The 24480-nt window shown below is 41.9% G+C and overlaps 1 protein-coding gene across 1 annotated transcript in view; it reads right to left on the reverse strand.

Moving 5' to 3' along the window:
• Positions 1-1673, reverse strand: part of LOC110498671 (BRISC and BRCA1-A complex member 2) — a 142861-nt gene extending 141188 nt beyond the window's left edge. Inside the window, exon 1 of the mRNA XM_036955491.1 lies at positions 1661-1673. Coding sequence (XP_036811386.1) covers positions 1661-1673 — 13 coding nt within the window. The remainder of the gene's footprint in view (positions 1-1660) is intronic.
• Positions 1674-24480: the final 22807 nt, after the last annotated feature.

A 24480-nucleotide genomic window follows, 5' to 3' on the forward strand; every position in this document is an offset into this window, starting at 1 on the left:
TTTTCCCATGATGTCAAGCAAAGAGGCAATGAGTTTGAAGTTAGGCCTTGAAACACATCCACGGGTACACCTCCAATTGACTCAAATAATGTGGGGCGGCAGGTAGCCTAGTGGTTAGAATGTTGGACTAGTAACTGTAAAAGTTGCAAGAGCAAATCCCTGAGCTGACATTTTCTGGAATTTTCCAAGCTGCTTAAAGGCACAGTCAACTTAGTGTATGTAAACTTCTGACCCACTGGAATTTAGATACAGTGAAATAATCTGTCTGTAAACAATTGTTGGAAAAATTACTTATGTCATGCACAAAGTAGATGTCCTAACCGACTTTCCAAAACAAGAAATGTGTGGTGTGGTTGAAAAACGAGTTTTAATGACTCTAACCTAAGTGTATGTATACTTCAACTTTAGGTAATTCGAAAAATGATAAACAAGAATATACGTGAAATACATGATATTAATTATTTGCTCATTGTCATTTAAACTGTAGTACCACCTGTTTCCTCTGGGTACATGGAAAGACGTGCTTCCCAACTGGAACCTTGGTCCCTTGAGGCCCACTGTCTTGTTATTGGGCTTGTGATATGAGAGGGGGAAGCTGCAGCTCAAAATGGCGACTGGAGTGTGGAAAGAAAAGTAGTGGTGTGTGGAAAAAGGGTGTGGGGTGTGCTGAGTTGTCGGACAAAACGAGTATCGTAACAGATATGGGCAATTTTCTGAATACTATTATGATCTGAGTATTTTTTTGTAATTATCCATGATCGGAAATAAAGCTTTTTTTTAGGTGCCAGCAAGCATGTTTCTTGTGTCAGTCACTGAGTTTCTAAACCATAAGGTAATGTCTGAGTCAGTCATGTGCGTGGTCTAAATAACTCAACTTGCTAGCTTGCCTGTCTATATTAAAAGAAGGGCTGGCTGCACATTGATCCTGCTGCTCTGATTGGATAGAGTGAAGCTGTCCACTCCATCCACTTGCTTCATAATTTCACCTGATCACTTTTCCTTGCATGTTTTCGGTCTGATCATTTAGATTACTGCTGCCTGCTACTATGATAAATCACATGGCAAGGACCTTTGCTATCAATATATCAATGTGCATAATATCTAAAAAGTAGGGCAAGGGTAGAGGGAAAAAAAGGTTAAGTGGTAAAATGCATTCAGACTAGACATTTTGCCAACATGTATTTAGGCATAATAAAACACTTTAGTTTTTTTTCCCCGAACATGAGTATCACCAGATCTGACTTTCAATTTACAGATACGATTATGAATATGATTATGGCAATGTCAGCACACCCCTAGCACTCTGCTATAGATTAGACGGTTTTTATTGAGCTGTTTTTTTTCTAACACCATATGTCCACCATCAATACATTGAACTGGTTGTTCCCATTTCAAATCACTAGCTTGCCCTGCATGATGGCATGCTAAATTACTTACAGAACAGTTCTGTGTAGTAATGATGATTTTTCCCAGTGCCATTGAAGACACATTTGCACAATAGTTATTATCAGTTTGGACTCTGCAAGGTAAAGCATATGGTACACAGAACGCACTGTAGCCTATGCCTAGATCACAAACCTAGATCACACTGACAGCGTTAATGCACTAAATGGTAAGCAGCATCATCTGGATATGTATGCAACAAAAGTTCAACATTCACCTTCTGCTACCATTTTTGTCAAGCCGTTTGCGCATACCGTTTGATGCATACAGTTCGATAAATCCAACTAAATCCAATGTATGTACCACACAGAATGCACTGTCTGCAACGCAAACGCAGCATTCCATTGGAAATGTATGTACTTCTGGTGTACCAATATGCAATGACAATGTTGGTGTGATCGAGGTTTAAGTGCAGCATGAACAAAATAGTTTGATGCATCTGGTGCACCTGAAGCTTTACCACACAACTATATTACATAAAGCTACCAAACCGCAAGGGTTTTGACTTTGAAGCCAGAAGATGACTCTGAGTCATATATATCACTAGTTTTCACAAATTATTGTACATTTTCAGTTATAAAACTGACCATTAGTTTTTGGATTATAGGTACTGATGATGGGTGTACTGTTGCTTCATGAGTTGCATGTGTGTGCCTACTGTGACTATCACCCTAATACACTAATATTGTTAGGACACCCCTTCAAATGTGTGGATTCTGCTATGTCAGCTATGCAATCTCCACAAACATTGGCAGTAGAATGACCTTATTGCAGAGCTCCGTGACTTTCAATGTGGCACCATCATAGGACGCCTCTTTTCCAGCAGGTCAGTTCATCAAATGATGATGATGATGATGCTAACCCGTCAACTGTAAGTGCTGTTATTATGAAGTGGAAACTTCTAGGAACAACAATGGCTCAGCCGCAAAGTGGTAGGCTACACAAGCTTACAGAACAGGACCAGCAAGTGCTGAAGCACGTAGTGTGTGAAAATCATTTATCCTCAGTTGCAACACTCACTACCGAGTTCCAAACTGGGTTTCCATGGCCGAGCAGCCGCTCACAAGCCTAAGATCACCATGCGCAATGCCAAGCATCAACTGGAATGGTGTAAAGCTCGCCGCCATTGGACTCTGGATCAGTGGAAACACGTTCTCTGGAGTGATGAATCATGCTTCACCATCTGGCAGTCTAAAGGACAAAGATAGGTTTGGTGGATGCCAGGAGAACGCTACCTGCCTGACTGCATAGTGCCAACTGTAAAGCAATAATGGTCTGGGGCTATTTTTCATGGGTCGGGCTAGGCCCTTTAGTTCCAATAAAGGGACATCTTAACACTACAGCATACAATGACATTCTAGATGAATATGTGCTTCCAACTTTGTGACAACAGTTTGGGGATGGCCCTTTCCTTTTCAGCAGGACAATGCCCCTGTGCACAAAGCGAGGTCCATACAGAAATGTTTTGTCGAGATAGGTGTGGAAGAACTTGACTGGCCTGCACAGAGCCCTGACGTCATCCCCACACCTTTGGGATGAATTGGAACGCAGACTGCGAGCCAGGACTAACCGCCCAACATCAGTCCCCGACCTCACTAATGCTGTTTTGGCTGAATGGCAGCAATGTTCCTACATCTAGTGGAAAGCCTTCCCAGAAGAGTGGAGGGTGTTATAGAAGCTAAAGAGGGTCCAACTCCATTTTAATGCCTATGATTTTGGAGTTGCAGGTGTCCACATACTTTTGGTAATGTATTGTACAGTCAACCTCCCAAGCCTTTGCTGGGAGCAAAGGGCACTGTGTCCCAGTGTTGCCATTTATGCCCTCCCCATTGAGTAGACTGTATGTACATGTATCAAGGTGACATTTAGATGGTTTTCAATATTAGCCGTAGGAAGCTACCTACTGGGTATGACGGTCAGGTCTCTGGTCAGCAGGCATGTCAATACAACACCGGTGCACTGCTAATCGTCAAGTCGTGCAGCCCAATCAACAAAACTGTCTTGAATGGCAACAGATCTGCCCAATAAGCTGACTCGCATTTTCATACACATGCACTTGTCGATACCCCGGTCTCATTGTTCTGTCTGTGCTCCGGAGTATTGGGCTATTTTTTTTTAGACCAGAGGAAAGAGTGCCTCCTACTGGCCCTCCAACACCACTTACAGCAGCATCTGGTCTCCTATCCAAGGACTGACCAGGACCAACCCTGCTTAGCTTCAGAAGCAAGCCAGCAGTGGTATGGGTGTTATATATTTAATTCAACTGCTAATAATATTAGGTACATTTCATATTCACAAATGCAAATGGTCTAATTCAAAACCTAACTTATTTCACTTTATAAATGAATTTAAAAAATATGGCACCACTAACTAAAATGAAAAACAGAAAGGCAATTAAAACTTGTATTATTAATGAATATGATTTGTTTGTTTAGGATTCCTGGCAATGTAAATAGTTTATATGTTTTCATGTGACTATTCCTCTTTAATTTTTTTATTTATTTGTTGACAGACTGCAAAGTGAAATAATATTTTACGTGGCAAGAAAGACCTGGCAGCAGAGTCTACCTGTTGACGTCTCAATCGCATTGTGCTTGTTTAGGCCAGCAGAGGGGGCTGCTCACTATAGCAGCTTCATTCACTCTTCTTCTTCTACTAATTACTTGCTCGTGATAGTTTTAGAGAAAACTGCTTTGGAAAACTTGGCCAGAAGCTGTCAAGTGTCAAGTTAAGCCACAACATCGCCACAAACGTCTTTTCAAGCCAGGTAAGTTACACTCGTTTGAGAAACCTTTATAAGGTTTTAAATAGGTTATGCTAGCTAACATTAGCTATGTCGACTACATTATCTAGCTAGGTTAGCTAGCTACTGTCATGGTAGCTAGGTTAAAAAACGTTAATATGTAAACATGCAGTGGACGGGCTATTTTGAAAATATGATATATTAAATTAATGCACAATTATGTGATTATATTTGTAGATTACAATTTTAATGGTTTGGCATTGTAAGTAGTGTGAAAATATATTTAGAAATTTACATGGAAAACATTAGCATAATGTTTTCTGTTAGAGAGTGGAGAGGAGGAAGACTGGATAGGAAGAAAAGTGAAAGAGATAGAGGAAAGATAAAGATATATGTTTAGATATGTTTTTCCATTTATGCGCTAAGGTCAAGACGATAGAATGGTTAACTGCACCCTTTGTAATTCCTCTTTTTCAATTGGCAGCAGGGGAAGAACGGCAGTGGTAGAACATCAGCAGACAAAAAAGCATAAAGCCTCTCTGATTGCACGTGTTGCTATGCCCTCGGCACAACTGACTCGAAAGCTTTATGAGCCGAAGTTTACATGTGCTAGGACAAAATGTGATGCCACAGTGAGTAACGTGTTAGCACCATGGGCAACTACTTTGGTAACACAGGACCTAGACCAGGTTGAATTTGTGTTCCTTGCCATTGATGCGTCCAATCATGGACATGTAAAGCTGCTGCCAATAGTAGTCAGATATTGTCAGATATATGGTGGCAACACATCTGTGGAAACAAAACTGCTTGATTTTGTTGAATTGAAAGGAGAAACAGCAGAGGAGATTGCAGCTGAGGTCCTGGTGGTCATCCAAAAATATAACCTAGAAAACAAAGTCGTAGCATTCTCTGCCGACAACACAAATACCAACTTTGGAGGACTGAATAGGCTGGGGAGGGTCAATGTCCATACCAAAGTAAAAAATGCTCTGCAGCACGAGTTGATTGGCTTAGGTTGTCCTGCCCACAGCAGCCAGAACAGCTTTGGATATGATTTACCTTGATGTTGAGTACCTCCTCACAAAGATATTTTCATATTTTCACCGTCAGAGTAGAAAGATTGAAGAGCTTTTGTGAGTTTGTTGGCCAGGAGTACCATAACATTTTAGGACACAGCAAATGTTCGCTGACTGTCCATGCTCTCTGCTCTAGAAAGAGTGCTGGAAAGGTATGTGCCATTGAAATCCTTTTTTCTTTCTGAAGACAAATGCCCTGTTGTCCTGCGAACAATGTTTGAAGATCCACTGACTGAACTTTGGCTGGTCTTTGTCCATGGAAACATGACCGTATTCAGTGACACGATCAAGATGCTTGAAGGCCAGGACTGCTGTGCTGTGGAGTCAGCTACAATTCTGAGAAACATTGAGGCAAAATTGACTGCAAGACGTGATGACAACTTCACTCCAGTTTTGGTCAGAGTACTTCTGAGAGAGCTAGAGGGAAATGGTGCAATGTCTAAAGAGAGCTTTCTCAAAACATCCCAATCATTCTTCACTACGGCTGTGAACTACTTGCAGGCATTGGGGAAAGCACACAGATAAAATATTTACATTGTCTCCTTTTAAAAAGCAACCTCAGTGTGAAGAGATCCACATCGGAGACACCTCTTAGTCAGAGATGGAGCACGGTGGTTACCCACTTCAAAGAGAATGACATCCCACACACTAACCTGGCTAGATTAGCATCCGTTGTCATGTGCTTACCTGGAAGTAATGCACCAGTCGAGAGAGTGTTCTCCCAAATGAATGATATATGGACAGCAGCAAGAAATAAGTTCACTGTTCCTACCATCAAGGCCATGCTTATTGTGAAGACAAACTTCAACCTCCCCTGCCAGGAGTTCATGGAGAAGCTGGCCAAAGACAGAGTAATCTGGAATAAGATGCATTCTTCTGAGAAATAAACAGATTAGGTTGGTATAAGTGCTAACTACATAATATAATCTCATCATCGTCTTATTTTTTTACTATGTTGTTAAGTATTTCACATAGATTGTTGTCTGTTTTTTCAATTTTGCTCATGTTCTCTTCTGCTCTTATTCTATCCAGACTAGCAGGACCACTGAATGGCTGTTCAGATCTGACAGTTCTGTCTTGTCTGTAGTGTTTCTGTAATATAGTTGTTTTCTCTGTCTATCACAGTGTGCCTGTTAGACTAAATACATGAAACTGTAATTGTCCCCCTATTTTATTTTAATAGCATTGGCTATTTTAATTATATATTGCCCGCCGAACTGGAAATGTCCCCGGTTTTAATTTCAGAAATCTGGTCACCTTAAGCTAACTGCCTGGCTACATATTTAAAAAAATTAAGTATAATGGCTATTCTGCCCTTGAATTGCGTTCCCATGCAAAACTAGACAGATAGCTAACAACTAAGTCTTCAATAAAACTCCCAAGGCGTGACTTTTCTTGAATGAATATATTGAAAACGTTTATGTTGTGAAACTGCAAAATACAGAAATGAATATACTTTAGTATTCAATTCACACCGACATACTGTAGCTGTACATTATACATTTGAAGTTGCATAAATACAAAACACGTGCTAAGGTACCATGCATCTGGCAATGATGCCAAACCATATAGCTAATTGTTACTCATATGGTAATTGGCTAACTCCTTTCATTACTCTAATAAATGTACAACCATCTATGTAGAATAACAAAGCATATTACAATAGAAACAGTAACAAAACTAGTATTGTATATTTTACAATTCGTTTGCATGACGCACGAGCAAAGTAATACAGCTAACGACATACATGAAAGGCATTGCAATTTGTGTGAGTAAATGCAACCAACCAACATTGATATGTAAGCAACTCTATCAATAACAAGATTATCATCATTAGCTAAATGCTTGAATCGAACATTCAAACAAATATTTTCCAAGGTTGAAGCTTGACAAGAAACAACTACATTGAAAGACCTGCACCGTAGCGTTGTTTGTAGCTGATTCTATGCGTGCAGAACAAATTCTCTACTTCCTGTTTGCGTAGTCTTTCTAAGTACCAGAAAGCTCCACTAGGGGGCAAATAACACCATTGAACACAATGAAAATCCAATTTAACCATTGTAATAAAATAATCTGTTACCTTCTAACAGGATGGCAGCACAATGGTATATTTGTTTTGAATACAAACAACTCAAAAGCATCTCTATTCTCTAAAATTATAACACAACAAGGAGAATATTTGCACGATGAAAGTAAACCTTTTGTAGATCGGAAAAAGCAAGACTAGCTATGCACTTTGAGGTCCGAAAAGGACCCCCAAAACATGAAAAATTAGCTGTGAACATTTTCGGATTTCCAAGACAGTAAGACAAGTGTAGCTATTCTAGTTGCTAGCTATGTTTCTCATATTGCTAGTGTTGGAAATGTGTCTGTCAAAAACTCAGTAATGTTAACTCATGAATCAATATATAACTTGCAGAAATAATAGGCTAGCTAGCGAAATGTCAAACTGTTACACTCTTGACTGTTAAGTCAAGAGCATTCTCTCAGTAATATCCGTCTTGTAGCTATCAATGCATTGTGAATAGAATAGTCGGTCTAACGTCACTGCTTTAGTGATGTCATGCCCTTTTTCTGTCTTTCTTTGGCTGTTTCCAGAGAACTTGGGTGTGAAAGATGAACAACATGCCCCCTGAGCCTGCACTGAACAGCATCTCCCCTGTGCTGCACCCAATGCTGTGCAGTGTGGTGCGGAATGGTCGAGTGGGCCTTGATTCCACGAACTGCCTTCGCATCATGGACCTCAAGACTGGGTGAGTTCCTCTGCTCAATGTCTGTGATACTTCGATATGAAACTATTGGGTACATTTCAGTTTGAAGTGGCTTCTCAGTTATATCCTCCATTTCATCTACACTGATTTGAAAGAATATGATAGGTGAAAGAAATATGGTGGATATGTGTTAGCTTTCACCTGTCCAGTTTTGTCAGTATAGATTAAGAGGAGGATAAGATCAAAGGGTACCACTATTGAGGCACACATCAGATCAAATCAAATTCTGTTGGTCACACACGTGTTTAGCAGATGTTATTGCGGGTGTAGTGAAATGCTTGTGTTTCTAGCTCAAACAGTGCAGTCTATACATTTCTCAACAATACACATAAATCTAAACATAAATCTAAGTAAAGGAATTGAATTAAGAATATATAAATACATGGACAAGCAATGTCAGAGCGGTCTAGACTAAGATACAATAGAATACTGTATATACAAATGAGATGTGACTAGTGTTCCATTTATTAAAGTGGCCAGTGATTTCAAGTCTATGTAAACTCAACAAAAAAAGAAACGTCCCTTTTACAGGACCCTGTCTTTCAAAGATAATTAGTAAAAATCCAAATAACTTCACAGATCTTCAATGTAAAGGGTTTAAACACTGTTTCCAGTGTTTAAACCATAAACAATTCATGAACATGCACCAGTGGAACGGTTGTTAACCTCTCTGGGATCGTTCAGGACGCTAGCGTCCCACCTCGCCAACAGCCAGTGAAATTACAGGACGCCAAATTCAAAATAACAGAAATCTCATAATTAAAATTCCTCAACCATAGTATTTTACACCATTTTAAAGATACACTTCTCGTTAATCCAACCACAGTGTCCGATTTCAAAAAAGGCCTTTCGGCGAAAGCAGAACATATCATTACGTTAGGTCAGCAACTAGTCACAGAAAGCATTCAGCCATTTTCTAACCAAGGAGAGTTGTCACAAAAAGCAGAAACATAGATAAAATGAATCGCTAACCTTTGACGATCTTCATCAGATGACACTCCCAGGACTGAATATTACACAATACATGTATATTTTGTTCGATCAAGTTCATATTTATATCCAAAAATCTCAATGTACATTGGCGCCATGTTCAGAAATGCCTCCAAAACATCCGGAGAAATTGCAGAGCCACATCAAATAACAGAAATACTCATCATAAACTTTAATGAAAAATACATGTTTTACATAGAATTAAAGATAACCTTGTTCTTAATGCAACCACTATGTCAGATTTCAAAAAAGCTTTACTGCAAAAGCACAATATTCAATAATCTGAGAACTGCATTCAGCCACATTAGCAAGCCATACAGTTACCCGCCAAATTGTGGAGTCAACAAAAGTCATAAATAGCATTATAAATCTTCACTTACCTTTGCGGATCTTCGTCGGAATGCACTCCCAGGACTCCCACTTCCACAAGAAATGTTTGTTTTGTTCGTTTACGTCCTTATTTATGTACAAATACCTCCGTTATGTTTGCGCGTTTAGTTCACTATTCCAAAGGCACAAGACGAAAAGTCAAGAGTTCCATTACAGTTTGTAGAAACATGTCAAACGATGTTTACAATTAATACTTAGGGTCTTTTTATAATAAATCTTCAATAATATTCCAACTGGACAATAGCGTATTCATTACAGAGGATAAAGAAGGAACGGCGCGCCCACGTGAAGGTGCAGTAAACAACTGATTGGCCTCAGCCTAGTCCACTTGTTGAAACAGCTCTTATTCGACACTCTTCCACAATAGAAGCCTCAAACAATTTTCTAAAGACTGTTGACATCTGCTGGAAGCCTTGGGAAGTGCAATCTGGCCTCAGACACAGCATATTGGATAGGCAATCACTTAAATGAAACTACAAACCTCAGATTTCCCACTTCCTGGTTGGATTTGTCTCAGGTTTTCACCTGCCATATGAGTTCTGTTATACTCACAGACATCAGTGTTTTCTATCCAATACTAATATTGCATAATACAATTACTAATAATATGCATATATTAGCATCTGGGACAGAGTAGCAGGTAGTTTACTCTGGGTACCTTATTCATCCAAGCTACTCAATACTGCCCCCCTGTCACCAAGAAGTTAAGACACAGTTATGAAAACTTAGGACACTAAAGAGGCCTTTCTACTGACTCTGGAAATCACCAAAAGAAAGATGCCCAGGAGGCATGAGGACTGCAGATGTGGTCAGGGCAATAAATTGCAACGTCTGTACTAGAGTTCGACCGATTATGATTTTTCAACTCCTATATCGATTATTGGAGGACAAAAAAAAGCTGATACCGATTAAATCGGCTGATTTTTTAAAATGTATTTGTAATAATGACAATTACAACAATACTGAATGAACACTTATTTTAACTTAATATAGTACATCAATAAAATCAATTTAGTCTCAAATAAATAATGAAACGTTCAATTTGGTTTAAATAATGCAAAAACAAAGTGTTGGAGAAGAAAGTAAAAGTGCAATATGTGCCATGTAAGAAAGCTAACGTTAAAGTTCCTTGCTCAGAACATGAGAACATATAAAAGCTGGTGGTTCCTTTTAACCTCTTGAAACTCTGGGGGCGGTATTTCATTTTTTTTCATAAACATGAACAAATACAAAACAATAAACGTAACACGAAAACCTAACAGCCTATACTGGTGCAAAACAAACACAGAGACAGGAACAATCACCCACGAAACACTCAAAGAATATGGCTGCCTAAATATGGTTCCCAATCAGAGACAACGATAAACACCTGCCTCTGATTGAGAACCACTCCAGACAGCCATAGACTATGCTAGAAAACCCCACTAAGCCACAATTCCAAAACCTACGAAAAACCCCAAGACAAAACACACCACATAATAAACCCATGTCACACCCTGGCCTAACCAAAATAATAAAGAAAACACAGAATACTAAGACCAGGGCGTGAAAATCGAATAGATATGTGAAAAACACCTTGAGGATTGATTCTAAACAACGTTTGCCATTTTTGTCGATATTATGGAGCTAATTTTGCAAAAAGTTTGGTGTTGTAGTGACCGCATTTTCCGGTCGATTTCTCAGCCAAACGTGAAGAACAAACGGAGCTATTTCGCCTACAAAAATAATATTTTTGGAAGAAAGGAACATTTGCTATCTAACTGGGTGTCTCGTAAGTGAAAACATCCAAAGTTCTTCAAAGGTAAATGAGGATGATAATTTGGTTGCTTTTCTTATTTTCGTGAAAATGTTGCCTGCTGCTAGCATGGCATAATGCTATGCTAGGCTATGATAAACTTACACAAATGCTTGTCTAGCGTTGGCTGTAAAGTATATTTTGAAAATCTGAGATCACAGTGTGATTAACAAAAGGCTAAGCTGTGTCTCAATATATTTCATTTGTGATTTTCATGAATAGGAATATTTTCTAGGGATATTTATGTCCGCTGCGTTATATTAATTCGTTTGAGGCTATGATTACGCTCCCGGATCCGGGATGGTTAGTATCAAGATTAACATGAGTCTTCAATATTTCCAGTTAAGAAGTTAAAGGTTGTAGTTATTATAGGAATTACAGGACTATTTCTCTTTATACCATTTGTATTTCATATACCTTTGACTATTGGATGTTCTTATAGGCACTTTAGTATTGCCAGTGTAACAGTATAACTTCCATCCCTCTCCTCGCTCCCACCTGGGCTCGAACCAGGAACACAACGACAACAGCCACCCTCGAAGCAGTGTTACCCATGCAGAGCAAGGGGAACAACTATTCCAAGTCTCAGAGAGAGTGACGTTTGAAACGCTATTAGCGCTCACCCCGCTAACTCGCTAGCCATTTCACATCACATTGTTACACCAGCCTAATCTCGGGAGTTGATAGACTTGAAGTCATAAACAGCAGAGCTGCTGGCAAAATGCACGAAAGTGCTGTTTGAATGAATGCTTATGAGCCTGCCGGTGCCTACCATCGCTCAGTCAGACTGCTCTATCAAATCATAGACTTAATTATAACATAATAACACACAGAAATGTGAGCCTTAGGTCATTAATATGGTCGAATCCGGAAACTTTCATCCCGAAAACAAGACGTTTATTCTTTCAGTGAAATACGGAACGGTTCCGTTTCCAACAATTGTTGACAGACAGATTATTTCACTTATAATTCACTGTATCACAATTCCATTGGGTCAGAATTTTACATACACTAAGTTTACTGTGCATTTAAAGAGCTTGGAAAATTCCAGAAAATTATCTCATGGCTTTAGAAGCGTCTGATAGGCTGATTTGACATAATTTGAGTCAATTGGAGGTGTACCTGTGGATGTATTTCAAGGCCTACCTTCAAACTCAGTGCCTCTTTGCTTGACATCATGGGAAAATCAAAAGAAATCAGCCAAGACCTCAGAATTTAATTTTTTAGACCTCCACAAGTCTGGTTCATCCTTGGGAGCAATTTCCAAATGTCTGAATGTACCACGTTCATATGTTCAAACAATAGTACGCAAGTATAAACACCATGGGACCACGCAGCCATCATACCGCTCAGGAAAAATACACGTTCTGTCTCTTAGAGATGAACGTACTTTGGTGCAAAAAGTGCAAATCAATCCCTGCACAACATCAAAGGACCTTGAGGAAATGCTGGAGGAAACCGGTACAAAAGTATCTATATCAACAGTAAAATGACTCCTATATAGACATAATCTGAAAGGCCGCTCAGCAAGTAAGAAGCCACGGCAAAACCGCCATAAAAAAGACAGACTACAGTTTGCAAGTGCACATGGGGACAAAGATTGTACTTTTTGGAGAAATGTCCTCTGGTCTGATGAAACAAAAATAGAACTGTTTGGCCATAATGACCATTGTTATGTTTGGAGGAAAAGGGGGAGGCTTGCAAGCCAAAGAACACCATCCCAACCGTGATGCACAGGGGTGGCAGCATCGTGTTGTGGGGGTGCTTTGCTGCAGGAGGGACTGGTGCACTTCACAAAATAGATGGCATCATGAGGTGGTAAAATTATGTGGATATATTAGAGCAACATCTCAAGACATCAGTCAGGCAGTTAAAGCTTGGTCGCAAATGAGTCTTCCAAATGGACAATGGCTTAACGACAACAAAGTCAAGGTATTGGAGTTGCCATCACAAAGCCCTGACCTCAAACCTGCAGAACATTTGTGGGTAGAACTGAAAAAGGGTGTGCGAGCAAGGAGGCCTACAAACCTGACTCAGTTACACCAGCTCTGTCAGGAGGAATTGGCCAAAATTCACCCAACTTTTTGTGGGAAGCTTGTGGAAGGCTACCCAAAACGTTTGACCCAAGTTAAACAATTTAAAGGCAATGCTATCAAATACCAATTGAGTGTATGTAAACTTCTGACCTACTGGGAAAGTGATGAAAGAAATAAAAGCTGAAATAAATCATTCTCTCTACTATTATTTTGACATTTCACGTTCTTAAAATCAGACAGGGGATTTTTACTAGGATTAAATGTCAGGAATTGTGAAAAACTGAGTTTAATTGTATTTGGCTAAAGTGTACGTAATCTTCTGACTTCAACTGTACGTACATACATACATACAGTGCCTTGCGAAAGTATTCGGCCCCCTTGAACTTTGCGACCTTTTGCCACATTTCAGGCTTCAAACATAGAGATATAAAACTGTATTTTTTTGTGAAGAATCAACAACAAGTGGGACACAATCATGAAGTGGAACGACATTTATTGGATATTGCAAACTTTTTTAACAAATCAAAAACTGAAAAATTGGGCGTGCAAAATTATTCAGCCCCCTGTTGGAAGACAAATCTCCGTCCCAGTCTCAGGTCTTTTGCAGACTCCATCAGGTTTTCCAGAATGGTCCTGTATTTGGCTTCATCCATCTTCCCATCAATTTTAACCATCTTCCCTGTCCCTGCTGAAGAAAAGCTGGCCCAAACCATGATGCTGCCACCACCATGTTTGACAGTGGGGATGGTGTGTTCAGCTGTGTTGCTTTTACGCCAAACATAACGTTTTGCATTGTTGCCAAAAAGTTCAATTTTGGTTTCATCTGACCAGAGCACCTTCTTCCACATGTTTGGTGTGTCTCCCAGGTGGCTTGTGGCAAACTTTAACCGACACTTTTTATGGATGGCTTTCTTCTTGCCACTCTTCAATAAAGGCCAGATTTGTGCAATATACGACTGATTGTTGTCCTATGGACAGAGTCTCCCACCTCAGCTGTAGATCTCTGCAGTTCATCCAGAGTGATCATGGGCCTCTTGGCTGCATCTCTGATCAGTCTTCTCCTTGTATGAGCTGAAAGGGACGGCCAGGTCTTGGTAGATTTGCAGTGGTCTGATACTCCTTCCATTTCAATATTATCGCTTGCACAGTGCTCCTTGGGATGTTTAAAGCTTGGGAAATCTTTTTGTATCCAAATCCGGCTTTAAACTTCTTCACAACAGTATCTCGGACCTGCCTGGTGTGTTCCTTGTTCTTCATGATGCTCTCTGCGCTTTTAACGGACCTCTGAGACTATCACAGTGCAGGTGCATTTATACGGAGACTTGATTACACACAGGTGGATTGTATTTATCATCATTAGTCATTTAGGTCAACATTGGATCATTCAGAGATCCTCACTGAACTTCTGGAAAGAGTTTGCTGCACTGAAAGTAAAGGGGCTGAATAATTTTGCACGCCCAATTTTTCAGTTTTTGATTTGTTAAAAAAGTTTGAAATATCCAATAAATGTCTTTCCACTTCATGATTGTGTCCCACTTGTTGTTGATTCTTCACAAAAAAATACAGTTTTATATCTTTATGTTTGAAGCCTGAAATGTGGCAATAGGTCGCAAAGTTCAAGGGGGCCGAATACTTTCGCAAGGCACTGTACATACATACATACATACATCCATACATACATACATACATATTCTCTGCAAAAAAGAAACATCTTCTCACTGTCAACTGCGTTTATTTTCATCAAACTTAATGTGTAAATTATTGAATTTGAACATAAGATTCAACAACTGAGATATAAGCTGAACAATTCCACAGATGTGACTAACAGAAATGAAATAATGTGTCCCTGAACAGAGGGGGGGTCAAAATCAAAAGTAACAGTCAGTATCTGGTGTGGCCACCAGCTGAATTAAGTACTGCAGTGCATCTCCTCCTCATGGACTGCACCAGATTTGTCAGGTTCTGCTGTGAGATGTTACCCCACTCTTCCACCAAGGCACCTGCGAGGTCCCAGGCATTTCTGTGGGGAATGGCCCTAGCCCTCACCCTCCGATCCAACAGGTCCCCGACGTGCTCAATGGGATTGAGATCTGGGCACTTCGCTGGCCATGGCAGAACACTGACATTCCTGTATGGCAGGAAATCATGCACAGAAAGAGCAGTATGGCTGGTGGCATTGTCATGCTGGAGGGTCATGTCATGATGAGCCTGCAGGAAGGGTACCACATGAGGGAGGAGGATGTCTTCCCTTTAAATGCACAGCGTTAAGATTGCCTGCAATGACAACAAGCTCAGTCCAATGATGCTGTGACACAACGCCCCAGACCATGACGGACCCTCCACCTCCAAATCGATCCCGCTCCAGAGTACAGCCCTCGGTGTAACGCTCTTTCCTTCTACGATAAACGTGAATCTGACCATCACTCCTGGTGAGACAAAACCGCGACTCGTCAGTGAAGAGCACTTTTTGCCAGTCCTGTCTGGTCCAGTGACAGTGGGTTTGTGCCCATAGGCGACGTTGTTGCCAGTGATGTCTGCTGAGGACCTGCCTTACAACAGGCCTACCAGCCCTCAGTCCAGCCTCTCTCAGCCTATTGCGGACAGTCTGAGCACTTATGGAGGGATTGTGCATTCCTGGTGTAACTCGGGCAGTTGTTGTTGCCTTCCTGTACCTGTCCCGCAGGTGTGATGTCCGGATGTACCAATCCTGTGCAGGTGTTGTTACACGTGGTCTGCCACTGTGAGGACGATCAGCTGTCCGTCCTGTCTCCCTGTAGCACTGTCTTAGGGGTCACACGGTACGGACATTGCAATTTATTGCCCTGGCCACATCTGCAGTCCTCATGCCTCCCTGCAGCATGCTTAAGGGACATTCACTCAGGGACCCTGTGCATCTTTATTTTGGTGTTTTTCAGAGTCAGTAGAAAGGGCTCTTTAGTGTCCTACGTTTTCAAAACTGTGACCTTAATTGCCTACCATCTGTTAGCTCTTAGTGTCCTAACGACCGTTCCACAGGTGCATTAATTTTTTAAGTTTATTAATTGTTTATGGTTCATTGAACAAGCATGGGAAACAGTTTACAATAAAGATCTATGAAGTTATTTGAATTTTTACAAATTATCTTTTAAAGACAGGGACCTGAAAATTGCATGTTTCTTTTTTTGCTGAGTTTACATAGGTACGTACAGTGCCTAGTGAAAGTATTCACCCCACTTGGCATTTTTCCTATTTTGTTTCCTTCAACCTGGAATTAAAATACATTTTTTTGGGGGGGGGGGGGGGTTGTATCATTTGATTTACACAACATACCTACCACTTTCAAGATAAAAAATATTTTTTATTGTGAAACAAACAAGAAATAAGACAAAAAAACGTTACTTTAGCGTGCATTACTATTCATCCCCCCAAAGTCAATGCTTTGTGCAACCACCTTTTTCAGCAATTACAGCTGCATGTCTCTTGGGGTATGTCTCTATAAGCTTGGTACATCTAGCCACTGGGTTTTTTGCCCATTCTTCAAGGTAAAACTGCTCCAGCTCCTATAAGTCGGATGGGTTCCGCTGGTGTACAGGTGTCTTTAAGTCATACCACAGATTCTCAGTTGGATTGAGATCTGGGCTTTGACTAGGCCATTCCAAGACGTTTAAAATGCTACCAAATACTAATTGAGTATATGTAATCTTCTGACGCACTGGGAATGTGATCAAAGAAATCAAAGCTGAAATAAATCATTCTCTCTACTATTATTCTGACATTTCACATACTTAAAATAAAGTGATGATCCCAACTGACCTAAAACAGCGAATTTTTACTGAGATTAAATGTCAGGAATTATGAGAAACTTGGCTATGGTGTATGTAAACTTCTGACTTCAGCTGTAGCTAGCTACAGTACCTTAGCATTTCTTTATTACTATAATTGTTTCTCCCCGTCGATTAGAAACAAGGATGGTTCTGTGCTATGTACCGGATATGTAACCATCACTCCGATATGCACACATGCATTTGATTGTTTTCCGAACTCTGTAATCGAGAGGCTTCGCTGGAGCCGTGTGATAAGGTAAGCCCTATTTTGTAGCTGTTTGGTCAAAGATCTGGGGTTAGCTAGGTGCTTATTAAAATTAGCTAGATAACCACCGACAGTAGACATGTACAACTCACGTTACCTTCCTTACAAGTAAAAAGAAAACCAGCATAGGCTAGCATAACGACTGTTCTGAGCTTTTTATTGACAAGTCTTTAGGGAGCTAGCCGAATGGTGAGCTAATGTTAACTAGCTAGCTAAATATTGCCTGGTGGGCTATAGCAACCTTGGTTGGCTAGTTACATACATGTTTTCCTCATACAAAACAAAGAAATGGTTTTGTTCCACGAGTGAATCTGTAATCAAATTACTTGTGCTGTCAATAAGAAATGTCAGCAGGGATGGAAATTAAGCTTGCCTGAGGCTAGTATTTTTCAGAATGGGCTAGTAGGCTATGTGCCAAACTAGCCTGACACAGCTGTGAAATGTTTGCCTTTACAAATATCTCATGCCACAGATTTAGGACCTGAATGTAGAAATCGTGTTCTGTTGGCCAGCACCCAAAATCCTTATGTTCCATCCCTACATGTCAGTCACTTTCAGACGATCTCTCTATCACTGTTGGTCCTCCTCAGTGACCTCACAGCTGAGGGTTTCCTCTTGAGAATTAAAATCGGAAGTACAGTAGTATTTATCATCGCAATTCTTCACCTCGTCAGGCAAATAGTACCATAGACTGTCCTGATCATCTGGTTAAGCATTCCAGGTAATTCCTCCATCCCAGCAGAAATGTTCCATCAACATAGCAGGATTTTAAATGTGCTGATAGACCAAAGCCCAATCTATTTTACCATTACTGTGGTCAAGTCTGTGGGTTACGGTATTTTAAAATAGATGTTCCCATTTTTGTAATCAACTTTTTTTTTACTTTCAGATGGGCGGACCAGAAACCGAGAGACAACACTCAGGTCTGTAGCTGACCTTTTCCGGTGGGAAAGAGAAATGGCCCTGTATTTACCAGAGAGGTAGCTCATCCACGATGGCAAAAGAGGAAGATCCAGACTGTTGATTGGAAAACAAGAACAAACAATGAGGCATGAGGATTGAAGGACCACTTGTCAAATTGTCCAAGGTGGGTTTGTTCTTATCTTGCATTTTCTGTGAAGATAAAGATGTTGATATGGCATTGAAAAAGACCCACCACTGACCCTTTGTTTTCCAGTCCAACAGGAGTGCATCCCTCAGGTCATCCAGTGAATGCAAACGTCCAGTTGTACAGACTACAGCAGATCGAGCCTGTGGATGACAGGTATGTAAACTCATAAAACTTTATACAATAATGGATTTGTAGATATATCTGTATGTTTGTCATGTTTGTGTATGGTTCTCATGACTTAAGATTGGGTGTTGAGGGACCACTTATCACATTATCCAAGGTGTGTTTGTGTTATAATAAACAATGCATTTTCTGTCCAAATAAAGATGGTGATACAGCATTGAAAAATACCTACCACTTACCAAATGTCTCTGTTTTCCAGTCCAACAGGAATGGATCCTTCAGACCATCTGATGCATGGACATCCGGTGCCAGTGTGATCTTGAGCAGGAGCATCCAGTTGTGGAGACTACAGCACATTGAGCCTGTGGATGGACAGGTCAGTAACTCATCAAATATGATACAATATTGGGTAAAACATTGAATTTGTAGATGCATTGAAATTGTGAGTTTTATGTCCCCTTTTCCACATCTTTTAGACATGAGGTGTGAGATGCGGGTCAGGCTCCCCCCATGAGGAGCAGCGCATTATCAACGCCACTATCAGCCAAAAGTTTTGAGAATGACACAATATTAATTTCCACAAAGTTTGCTGCTTCAGTGTCTTTAGATATTTTGTCAGATGTTACTATAATGTTACTATAATTACAAGCATTTCATAAGTGTCAAAGGCTTTTATTGACAATTACATGAAGTTGATGCAAAGAGTCAATATTTGCAGTGTTGACACCTCTTTTTCAATACCTCTGCAATCCGCCCTGGCAATCTGTCAATTAACTTCTGTGCCACTGATGGCAGCCCATTCTTGCATAATCAATGCTTGGAGTTTGTCAGAATTTGTGGGTTTCTGTTTGTCGACCCGCCTCTTGAGGCTTGACCACAAGTTCTCAATGGGATTAAGGTCTGGGGAGTTTCCTGGCCATGGACCCAAAATATCTATGTTTTGTTCCTCGAGCCACTTAGTTATCACTTTTTCCTTATGGCAAGGTGTTCCATCATACTGGAAAAGGCGTTGTTCGTCACCAAACTGTGACAGGATGTGTTTGTACCATTCTTTATTCATGGCTGTGTTCTTAGGAAAAATTGTGAGTGAGCCCACTCCCTTGGCTGAGAAGCAAACCCACACATGAATGGTCTCAGGATACTTTACTGGGACATCAGAGACTGTAACGTTCTTTGCTTCACGGAAACGTGGCTCACTGGAGAGACTCTATCCGAAGCGGTGCAGCCAACGGGTTTCTCCACGCATCGCGCAGACAGAAACAAACATCTTTCTGGTAAGAAGAGGGGCGGGGGCGTATGCCTTATGACTAACGCGACATGGTGTGATGAAAGAAACATACAGGAACTCAAATCCTTCTGTTCACCTGATTTAGAATTCCTCACAATCAAATGTAGACCGCATTATCTACCAAGAGAATTCTCTTCGATTATAATCACAGCCGTATATATCCCCCCCCCCAAGCAGACACATCGATGGCTCTGAACGAACTCTTTGCAAACTGGAAACCATTCATCCGGAGGCTGCATTCATTGTAGCTGGGGATTTTAACAAGGCTAATCTGAAAACAAGACCCTAAATTTTATCAGCATATCGATTGCGCAACCAGGGGTGGAAAGACCTTGGATCATTGTTACTCTAACTTCCGCGACACATATAAGGCCCTGCCCCGCCCCCCTTTCGGAAAAGCTGACCACGACTCCATTTTGTTGATCCCTGCCTACAGACAGAAACTAAAACAAGAGGCTCCCACGCTGAGGTCTGTCCAACGCTGGTCCGACCAAGCTGACTCCACACTCCAAGACTGCTTCCACCACGCGGACTGGGACATGTTTCGTATTGCGTCAGACAACAACATTGACGAATACGCTGATTCGGTGTGTGAGTTCATTAGAACGTGCATTGAAGATGTCGTTCCCATAGCAACGATTAAAACATTCCCTAACCAGAAACCGTGGATTGATGGCAGCATTCGCGTGAAACTGAAAGCGCGAACCACTGCTTTTAATCAGGGCAAGGTGTCTGGTAACATGACCGAATACAAACAGTGCAGCTATTCCCTCCGCAAGGCTATCAAACAAGCTAAGCCTCAGTACAGAGACAAAGTAGAATCTCAATTCAACGGCTCAGACACAAGTGGCAGGGTCTACAGTCAATCACGGACTACAGGAAGAAATCCAGCCCAGTCACGGACCAGGATGTCCTGCTCCCAGGCAGACTAAATAACTTTTTTGCCCGCTTTGAGGACAATACAGTGCCACTGACACGGCCTGCAACGAAAACATGCGGTCTCTCCTTCACTGCAGCCGAGGTGAGTAAGACATTTAAACGTGTTAACCCTCGCAAGGCTGCAGGAACAGACGGCATCCCCAGCCGCGCCCTCAGAGCATGCGCAGACCAGCTGGCCGGTGTGTTTACGGACATATTCAATCAATCCCTATACCAGTCTGCTGTTCCCACATGCTTCAAGAGGGCCACCATTGTTCCTGTTCCCAAGAAAGCTAAGGTAACTGAGCTAAACGACTACCGCCCCGTAGCACTCACTTCCGTCATCATGAAGTGCTTTGAGAGACTAGTCAAGGACCATATCACCTCCACCCTACCTGACACCCTAGACCCACTCCAATTTGCTTACCGCCCAAATAGGTCCAACGACGATGCAATCTCAACCACACTGCACACCGCCCTAACCCATCTGGACAAGAGGAATACCTATGTGAGAATGCTGTTCATTGACTACAGCTCGGCATTCAACACCATGGTACCCTCCAAGCTCGTCATCAAGCTCGAGACCCTGGGTCTCGACCCCGCCCTGTGCAACTGGGTACTGGACTTCCTGACGGGCCGCCCCCAGGTGGTGAGGGTAGGCAACAACATCTCCTCCCCGCTGATCCTCAACACTGGGGCCCCACAAGGGTGCGTTCTGAGCCCTCTCCTGTACTCCCTGTTCACCCACGACTGCGTGGCCACGCACGCCTCCAACTCAATCATCAAGTTTGCGGACGACACGACAGTGGTAGGCTTGATTACCAACAACGACGAGACGGCCTACAGGGAGGAGGTGAGGGCCCTCGGAGTGTGGTGTCAGGAAAATAACCTCACACTCAACGTCAACAAAACTAAGGAGATGATTGTGGACTTCAGGAAACAGCAGAGGGAACACCCCCCTATCCACATCGATGGAACAGTAGTGGAGAGGGTAGCAAGTTTTAAGTTCCTCGGCATACACATCACAGACAAACTGAATTGGTCCACACACACAGACAGCATTGTGAAGAAGGCGCAGCAGCGCCTCTTCAACCTCAGGAGGCTGAAGAAATTCGGCTTGTCACCAAAAGCACTCACAAACTTCTACAGATGCACAATCGAGAGCATCCTGGCGGGCTGTATCACCGCCTGGTACGGCAAGTGCTCCGCCCTCAACCGTAAGGCTCTCCAGAGGGTGGTGAGGTCTGCACAACGCATCACCGGGGGCAAACTACCTGCCCTCCAGGACACCTACACCACCCGATGTCACAGGAAGGCCATAAAGATCATCAAGGACATCAACCACCCGAGCCACTGCCTGTTCACCCCGCTATCATCCAGAAGGCGAGGTCAGTACAGGTGCATCAAAGCTGGGACCGAGAGACTGAAAAACAGCTTCTATCTCAAGGCCATCAGACTGTTAAACAGCCACCACTAACATTGAGTGGCTGCTGCCAACACACTGACACTGACTCAACTCCAGCCACTTTAATAATGGGAATTGATGGGAAATGATGTAAATATATCACTAGCCACTTTAAACAATGCTACCTTATATAATGTTACTTACCCTACATTATTCATCTCATATGCATACGTATATACTGTACTCTATATCATCGACTGTATCCTTATGTAATACATGTATCACTAGCCACTTTAACTATGCCACTTTGTTTACATACTCATCTCATATGTATATACTGTACTCGATACCATCTACTGTATCTTGCCTATGCTGCTCTGTACCATCACTCATTCATATATCCTTATGTACATATTTTTTATCCCCTTACACTGTGTACAAGACAGTAGTTTTGGAATTGTTAGTTAGATTACTTGTTGGTTATTACTGCATTGTCGGAACTAGAAGCACAAGCATTTCGCTACACTCGCATTAACATCTGCTAACCATGTGTATGTGACAAATAAAATTTGATTTGATTTGATTTGTTGGCTTGACACAGGACTGATGGTAGAACTCACCTTGTATTCTCCTGACAAGCTTTTGTCCGGATGCCCCAAACAATCGGAAAGGGGATTCATCAGAGAAAATTACTTTACCCCAATCCTCAGCAGTCCAATCCCCAAACCTTTTGCAGAATATCAGTCTGTCCCTGATGTTTTTCCTGGAGAGAAGTGGCTTCTTTACTGCCCTTCTTGACACCAGGCCATCCCCCAAAAGTCTTCGCCTCACTGTGCATGCAGATGCACTCACACCTGCCTGCTGCCATTCCTGGGCAAGCTCTGACCTGGTGGTGCCCCTATCCTGCAGCTGAATCAACTTTAGGAGATGGTCCTGGCGCTTGCTGGACTTTCTTGGGCGCCCTGAAGCCTTCTTCACAACAATTGAACCGCTCTCCTTGAAGTTCTTGATGATCCGATAAATGGTTGATTTAGGTGCAATCTAAATGTGAAGTCCTTTTTGTGCAAGCAATGATGACGGCACGTGTTTCCTTGCAGGTAACCATGGTTGATAGAGGAAGAACAATGATTCCAAGCACCACCCTCCTTTTTTTTTTTTACCCCTTTTTTCTCCCCAATTTCATGGTATCCAATTGTTGTAGTAGCTACTATCTTGTCTCATTGCTACAACTCCCGTACTGGCTCGGGAGAGACAAAGGCTGAATGTCATGCGTCCTCCGATACACAACCCAACCAGCCGTACTGCTTCTTAACACAGCGCGCATCCAACCCGGAAGCCAGCCGCACCAATGTGTCGGAGGCTACACCGTGCGCCTGGCAACCTTGGCAAGCGCGCACTGCACCCGGCCCGCCACAGGAGTCGCTGGTGCGCGATGAGACAAGGAGATCCCTACCGACCAATCTCTCCCTAACCCGGACGACGATAGGCCAATTGTGCGTTGCCCCACGGACCTCCCGGTCGCGGCCGGTTACGACAGAGCCTGGGCGCGAACCCAGGGACTCTGATGGCACAGCTGGCGCTGCAGTACAGCGCCCTTAACCACCCGGAAGGTGGCGCAGCTTCTAGTCTGTTATTCGAACTCAATCAGCATGACAGAATGATCTCCAGCCTTGTCCTCGTCAACACTCACACCTGTGTTAACGAGAGAATCACTGACATGATGTCAGCTGGTCCTTTTATGGCAGGGCTGAAATGCAGTGGGAATGTTTTTGGGGGATTCAGTTCATTTGCATAGCAAAGAGGGACTTTGCAATTAATTGCAATTCATCTGATCACTCTTCATAACATTCTGGAGTATATGCAAATTGCCATCATATAAACTGAGGCAGCAGACTGTGAAAATGTATTTTTGTGTTATTCTCAAAACTTTTGGCCACGACTGTACTCTCTCTCACTCTTGGGGTAAGACATCAATTAAACATCACAGATATAAATACCCACTGTGTCCATTATAAAATGCAATGTGAATTGTGTTGTACTACTGAATGAAACTGAGGAGATGCAATCAGACCAACCTTTGTGATTACACTTACATTACATTACATTATGCGGCAGGGTAGCCTAGTGGTTAGAGCGTTGGACTAGTAACCGGAAGGTTGCGAGTTCAAACCCCCGAGCTGACAAGGTACAAATCTGTCGTTCTGCCCCTGAACAGGCAGTTAACCCACTGTTCCCAGGCCGTCATTGAAAATAAGAATTTGTTCTTAACTGACTTGCCTGGTTAAATAAAGGTAAAATAAAAAAATAAAAAAATTAACCACAT

This window comes from Oncorhynchus mykiss, chromosome 19 (assembly GCF_013265735.2).
Source record: "Oncorhynchus mykiss isolate Arlee chromosome 19, USDA_OmykA_1.1, whole genome shotgun sequence".
In the NCBI taxonomy this organism is placed as follows: domain Eukaryota; kingdom Metazoa; phylum Chordata; class Actinopteri; order Salmoniformes; family Salmonidae; genus Oncorhynchus; species Oncorhynchus mykiss.